The 7,704-nt window shown below is 43.2% G+C and overlaps 1 protein-coding gene across 1 annotated transcript; it reads right to left on the minus strand.

Annotated features, from left to right (window-relative positions):
- Positions 1-5,056: 5,056 nt before the first annotated feature.
- LOC128064950 (40S ribosomal protein S7-like) lies at positions 5,057-5,732 on the minus strand. The gene is given in 1 exon segment (XM_052657979.1): positions 5,057-5,732. A coding segment is annotated over 1 exon segment (582 nt). The 5' UTR covers positions 5,673-5,732; the 3' UTR covers positions 5,057-5,090.
- Positions 5,733-7,704: the final 1,972 nt, after the last annotated feature.

A 7,704-nucleotide genomic window follows, 5' to 3' on the forward strand; every position in this document is an offset into this window, starting at 1 on the left:
CTGAGACTGTAATTAACCTGGGCTGGGTCACATGTTCACCTCTCTAGAGGAAGCACCTCCACTCACAGCTCCTCAGGACCACATGGAATAAAGGAGGAGGTTTTCCGAAGAAAAGGGGATTCTGTTATCAGGAGGAGATAATCCAGACTGGGAAAAAAAAAAGTCATTTCCATTTTTGTCTGCCAAAGACTCTAGCTGCTGGGAATTCAGAGATAAGGTCTTGTCTCTGCCATCAAATAACTCCCATTCAGATAAGGGTTTGAGGGTTGGAAATTATCACGATAATGAGGAGACACAGGGACTCACCAGACACTTTGAGAACCCAAGAGAGGAGCACCCAACACAGACAGAAATAAACTAGAAAGCACATGCCTCCAAAAGTTGCCCCTCAACTGAAATAGGAAAGATGAACAAGAAATTAGCAAAGGGCAGAAAGGGAAGCGGCAATGAAGAATCTGGTGGCCTGTGAGCCGGTCGGGTGGAGAGACCAGGAGATGAGTGTGTTGTTTTGGATCTAGAGGTTGAGAAAAAGGCTTATGTTGTGGATATAAATTTGGAATTCATCCCAGTGGGTGGTAGCAAAAGCCACGGGAGGATGCTGTCACTCAGGGAGAGTGAGAGGAAAGCTGTGAACACCCACGCTGGCTGAGTGGGTGGACACAGAGGAAGCAAGAAGGAAAATGTCTGAGAAAAGGACAAGCAGGTCAGCGGCACGTGGTGAGAACATGATTTGTGCTCTCAGGTCCCAAGGCCTCTGCAGATGCAATTCTCTCTCACTGGAAACTTTCTAGGGGAAAGAACAGATTACCTGCAAAGGAATGAAAACTAGATTGTTAACAGACATCTCCTCAGCAAGCCCCCGTGCAAGGAGAAGCTAGGGCAAATCCTGCGGGGGGAGGCATGGCTAGACAGCTAGTTGTCTCCAGCATCTGCCCCCGACTCTCCCTTCATGATAGAACCTTGGGTGTTTAGCTGTACACAGAGTCACCCAGAATCAAGTTTATGTTTCCAGGCTCCCTTGATGCTGTTTGGCCATGTGAGTGAATTTCAGCCGTGCCTTCCTTCCTCCTCCTCTCCTTCCTCTATCCATCCTGCTGCCTGGAAAGCCAATAAGAAGCCATTATCTTGGACCATGAGAACAACAACCACATCAAATGTGTGCCAGAAAACTGGGAGGAGCCTAGTCCCCTGCTGGCTTTTACATGAGAAAAAAAATAAAAACTTCAACTTGTTTGAAACACTGCTATTTTAGGTCTCTTATTTACAGCACTAAACCTGATTCAGACTGATGTTGAAAGGAAATTACAGCCAGCATATCAATCAAGTGTGAGAATAAAGTGAAATCATTTTTGTACAGACAACAACTCAAAGAGAAGTCAGGAAATAGATGTTTAAATGTATTATTTAAAGCCCTAAAAATAAGTAATAGAAGGAGTAAATAAATAGGTGACTGGTAAGGATCAGGGAAAGACAGGAAACAGTGAAAGCAAACTAAATTCATCACCTTTCATTGCAGGGAGTCAGGAGATACTGTTTAAACTTGATGAATTAAATACAGAGACATTAGCATATTTTCTGGCACCATGGAAGAACCATCAGGAAGGATAAAAGGAGAAATGGTGTAACATGATTAATTCTGGGGAATGGGCCTCAGGATCGATGGAGGAAGACTTTAAGTTTTCAATTTTACTCTCTAGGTACAGTGTAGATGTGCACAAGGAAATAGCTGAAGGATACAGACCTAACTCAACGATATAAACCTCAGGGAGTAGGCACTCCCAAAGGAGAAGGGTCTGGGGACAGATTAAATTTCACTTTATAACTTACTGGGGACTTCCCTGGTGGCTCAGATGGAAAAGAATCTGCCTATAGTGCAGGAGACCTAGGTTAGATCCCTGAGTGGGGAAGATCTCCTGGAGAAGGAAATGGCTATCCACTCCAGTATTCTTGCTTGGAGAATCCCATGGACAGAGGAGCCTGGTGGGCTACAGTCCAAGGGGTTGCAAAGAGTCAAGAACACGACTGAGTGACTAACTTTAACTTTTCACGTTCTTTATAACTTACTATATTATGTGGTGTTATAAAAGTGAGCGCTTATTATTTTTGTTAAAAAAAATCTTTTAGTGTACATTTTTTAAAAGAATAGGGGGGAATGACAGACGGTGGTCTTCAGTCTGGAAAATGCCACAGGCAGAAGGATGGGATCTGCGAGGTCTTATTTTCCTGCCAGTGAAATAGGGTTTCTCTTTGCAAGTCTGATCACCCCTGATTTTGTCCACTGCCCGGATTATCTTGTCCACTGTCCTCCATGGCCAGACCTGAGAGGAGTGTGAAGAGCATTCCCCTCTCTGGAGGTGTCTTGCTCAAGTGCTCCACTTCTTGCTGACAGAGTTGGAATTATCCCAGGGTCAAGCAGTCAGAGGCCTCTGTTTGCCAGGCTTGGGATTTCTCTAGTGGCATAACTCCCTGAAATCCTAGTTGGCTGTCTGCCAGTTCAGTTCCTAGGGATGCCATGTGCAAGTAACCAATGTCAGATATCTTGCCCAGTCATGAAACCTGTTTCTGAACCCACTTCTTGTGGTTCGTCTCTTAGCAACAGGCTTGGGGGCTCTGACTATCCATCTAGGCCTTAGGTCAAGATTCTTCCTTGGCATATGGTCATCTGGGGTTCACAGCCCAGCATCCTTTTTGTGACTGAGATCTTGAAACTCCTTTGAGGGAACTAGCTTTCCCCTTCTCATTCTCAGCCAAGAGATTTAATCCGGGGTTGTTTCCTACCTCTAAGTCTAGGCAGGTGCCATAAGTATGTCCCCATCTCTCTCACCAAAATGATTGCTCTCAGAGATGGGCAGCCCAATCAGAACTAATCAGAGGACTCTTGTTGAAAATGCTGGGACATGGATGTGTTCTTTCTTGATGATATTAAACAAGGAAGCTTGCAGCCCCAGGAGCTGCTGTCAGCCATGAGAGTTGTTGGGACTATGAGGGGAGTCATCCAACACTGAGGAAACAGAATAAAAAGATGAAGAAAAAAATGAGGTTATGGTTACAACGGATTGTTTCTTCTGAGTACTCTTAACTTTACCACTGAAAATAAAATTCCACTTTCACAGTTATAGGTAGCTCACAACAGTCTCTAAGTGATGTTAGCTGATTGGACTTAGATCATTGGTTAGATCTGTATTAACAAATCTTAATTATACAACCTCCTCTGATGGTCCAGTTTAGAAGAAAGATTTTTGGCATCTTGTAGCACCATCTGAGGGCTTCCCTGGTGGCTCAGCAGTAAAGAATCTGTCTGCAAGGCAGGAGATGGGGGTTCGATCCCTGGGTTGGGAAGATCCCCTGGAGCGGGGCATGGAAACCCACTCCAGTATTCTTGCCTGAAGAATTCCATGGACAGAGGAGCCTGGTGGGCTACAGTCCACAGGACTACAAACAGTTGGACACGACTGAAGCAACTTAGCACTCACACAGCACCACATGAAGGTCACAAGTAGTCATCACATTCAGTATCTAATAAAAATATTATTTTTAATGAAATCTCCAATAATTCCCACAGCATTGGGCACATAGTCTGAGCCCTAAAATATAACAGGAGATGGTTAGACAAGCTGATCCATTTCCATGAGGATAATGAGATTAGAAAGAATGGTTTATTACTGCTTTCCACACCTCTTGGGCAGGTCCACATTTTAATTCTGTGTCATACAACACCCCACTTCTTGTACCAGTTCTTCATGGTCAAGATTCTTTTAGTTGTATGTAAAGCAACCTCACTCAAAGTAATTTAATGAAGAGAGGGCTTTTGGCTCATGGGATGGGAAGGGCAGGGGTATATCATAAACAGGGATGGAATACTGCTCTCTCTTTCTCAGTTGAGAAATACTTTCTCTCCCTTTCATGTTCTGTTTCGGCTTCATTGTATTCCAAGTTAGGGTGGCTTTCTCTAAGCAAATTAGAAAACACTGGCCACCCATGGCATCCAGGATTGTACCTGACAACTCCACGATCAGAAAAGAAGCAAACCTCCTTCCTGTCAAGGACAACCATAAAAAATACCAGGAAGGGGTTTGATTGGTTTATCTTGGGTCATGTGTACACCTTTCATCCAGGAGTGTAAGATGCTATGATCAACTTGTACTGGTTTATATATGCACTCCAGTATCTGTTACCAGAAGAAATGGGGAAGGGGATGTTTAGAAGAGAAAAAGAAAAACACTGAAAAAAATTTATAAAAAGATTGAGTAGAAAACAATGCTTCTACAGGCACTCACATTTACCGGTTGAACTTGCTAGTTAATAACATCTCATTTACAACTTTAAAAACACCTGTAACTGTACAGATCCATTTAATGAAAAGTGTTCAAGAAAACTATGGATCTTCAGTGAAGAACATAAAATACAGCATGAGCAAAAATAGATTTTGATCTCAGATGCAACAAGTCAATATTCTAATGCAGTGGACACCATCTTCAATTAATCTATAATTTTATATAATTCCAATCAAAAATCCCAGTGGGATTATTAAAAAGGGAATTGAAAGCACTGATTCTAAAGTTAATCAGGAAGATAAAGCATGAGTATAACCAAGACAACTCTTAAAGAGAAAACTAATGAAGGAGGTGTTGCTATCAAATCAAAACATAATATAAAACTACAGTCATTAGACATGTCTTTTTGGGGGGACTTGCCTGGTGGTCCAGTGGTTAAGATCTGCCTGTCAATTCAGGGGACATGGGTGCTCTGCAATAAAAGAAGCCAGCTCAACGAGAAGCCGGTGTACCACAACCAGTGTACCACAACCAGTGTATAGCCCCTGCTGGCGGCAACTAGAGAAAGCCCGCGCTGCAACAAAGAGCCCCATGTGCCCCCAACGAAGACCCAGCACAGCCAAAAGAAAAGTGTATTCTTGGGGATGGTTCAGTTTCCAAGGAAATGTAGTAGACATATTTCCCCCTCTTCCTACTGCTAGGTGAAACTGAAAACCCTGGATCTTTTTTTAAATTTTTTATTATTTTTTATTTTATTATTATTATTTTTTTATTTTTTATTTTTTTCTGAGAATAATACTTTATTTAGTCGTTTCTTTATAACTGAAACTCTGGGAATTCAAAATTAACATCCTTGCCCGTGAGCTTCTTATAGACACCAGAAAACGTTTCAACCTTGTGCTCCACGTTGTTCTGCTGAGCTTTGTCCAGATGGACCTTTATGAGTCGGCTGCCGTCCAGCTTCACGCGGATCCTCTTGCCCACAATCTCACTTGGGAAAACCAAGTCCTCCAGGATGGCGTCATGCACGGCGGTCAGAGTGCAGCTCCTGGGACGTTTCTGCTTATTTTTTGTACGGCTTTTTCAAGTTGGCTTAGGCAGAATTCTCCTCTGGGCGATGAAGACCACGTGCTTCCCGCTGAACTTCTCCAGCTCGCGCACCAGGCGCACCTGGATTTTCTGGAAAGACTTCAGCTGCGGGACGGGGACGAAGATAATAATAGCTTTCCGGCCACCGCCAAGATCGATCTCCTTGGCGGCCGTGATGTTCAGCTCCCGCAGCTGCACCTTGAGGTCCGAGTTCATCTCCAGCTCCAGCAGAGCCTGGGAGATGCCCGACTCGAACTCGTCTGGCTTCTCGCCGTTGGGCTTGACGATCTTGGCGCTGGAGCTGAACATGGCCGGGACCTTGCAGAGGCGGCCAAAGATTCTTGCCGCTGCCGATTCGAGCAGGCCTAGGAAGAGAAACCCTGGATCTTTTACATAAAACAACATAAGAAAACTCTGAAAAGTGGAGAGAAGAAGGTAGACCGTCATAGGAACCTTGTGACCTGAAAAATAACACAGAGGTGAGTTCTGTGGGTTTCCTTTTTGCTCCATATATCCCAGACTGGGTCTTGAGCCAGCAATCTGGAAACACCAACAGGCCACAAAATAATAAGCAAACCCTATGGAAACCTACTCTCTCTAGCTAAAGGATCAGGAAAAGGGCAGCTTAGCAATAGAGACATAATTTGAACAATAACCACTTTACTGCAGCCAAACACTACCAAAATATTCCCCCAAATGAACAACAACAGAAACTGACCTGATCTCCGTACATGCAAAGACCAAGTGAGGAGTCAAGACCCAGGCTTGCCAGACTGTAAGGAGACAACTGACTCTTCCCCGCCCCCCGCCCCCACCTACTGAGGTTAAGGACAGGCTGAATAAGGGGTCAGGACTTTCATTGCCACTGAGGGCGGTCTCCTACTCGTCAGCGTCAGTGGAGACGACATGAAGAATCTGGACTTCCACTTCCACCTGGCAGTAAGGAGGGGGTGTCAACACTTATTGTTGGAGCAGTGTCAGAGAATGTTAGCTAAAACGGGAGGTTTAAATAAGATCCAGAGTATCATAACATAATACTCAAAGGCTACAGGAAAAAGGAAAAAGGATTCAGGAAAAAGTCACTTTCAAGATCGAGAAGTTCTCAAACTGAATGAAAAAAAAGGAAATCATGCCGACATAGACAACAGGTATGTTAATGCTATGTGACCGTGATTGTAAAGCTGCCAGGAGTTTAAAAATGCTTCAATAAACATGCTTGAAACAAACAAAACAAATAGGAAGCCTCAGCAAAGAAATAGAGTTTCACCAAAGAAATAGGAGACATGAAGAGCCAATAAAATTGAGAAATGTAATAGTGGAAATATTAAAACTTGGCTGATGCATTCAACAGCAAAATAGAAGGAATAAGAGGGGAAACAAGTGAACTAGAAGATTGAAAAATAACTACCACAGAGAGAAAACAGACAAAATAGAAATGAATAGAGTCTCAAGGACTGGAGGGACTATAATAAAAGATCTCTAACACTCCTGTCATCAGAGTCTCAAAGAAAGGAAAAAGAAGGTAGGATTTTAAAAGTACGCAAAGAAATGACAGCTGAAAATGTCTCAAACTTGGCAAAGTACATAAACCTACAGATTCAAGAAGCTGAATGAACTCCAAATAGGAAAACTCAAAGAAATCAGCACCAAGGTACTTCACAGTCAAACTTCTGAAAACTAGACCAAAACAACGTCTTGAAACCAGTGAGAGAGAAATGACATCTTTCCTATAAGGGAAAAACAACTTGAACGGCAGTGGATTTCTCATCAAGAACCACGGAGTCCAGAAAGAAGTGGCATGTTTTCCAAGTGCTGAAAGAAAAGCAGTGTCAGCCCAGAATCCTACATTTAGCAAAAATGTCCTTCAGGAATGAGGAGGAAATCAAGACACTCTCTGATGAAGAAAAACTAACAGAATTTGTTACCAGCAGACTTACCCTTTAAAAAAAAAAAAAAAAGACTGAAGAAAATTCTCTAAATATAAACGAAAATTTTAAAAAAAGGAATTTTGGAGCATCAGAAAATAAAGAAGAACATGTAAAACAAAAATATAAGTAAGTTTGGGCTACCCTGATGGCTTAGTGGTAAAGAATCAGCCTGCCATTGCAGAAAACACAGGTTTGATCCTGATCTTGGAAGATTCCACATGCCTCGGGCAACTAAGCCCGTGGGCCACAGCTACTGAACCTGTGCTCTAGAGCCTGGGAGCCACAACTACCGAGAACTACAGAAGCCTGTGCACTCTAGAGCCTGTCCTCTGCAACAAGAAGCCACCGCAATGCCAAGTCCCCACACTGCAACCAGAGAGGTGCGCCTGCTTGCCGCAACTAGAGGAAAACCG

This window comes from Budorcas taxicolor, chromosome 19, assembly GCF_023091745.1.
Source record: "Budorcas taxicolor isolate Tak-1 chromosome 19, Takin1.1, whole genome shotgun sequence".
NCBI classification, from domain to species: Eukaryota; Metazoa; Chordata; class Mammalia; order Artiodactyla; family Bovidae; genus Budorcas; species Budorcas taxicolor.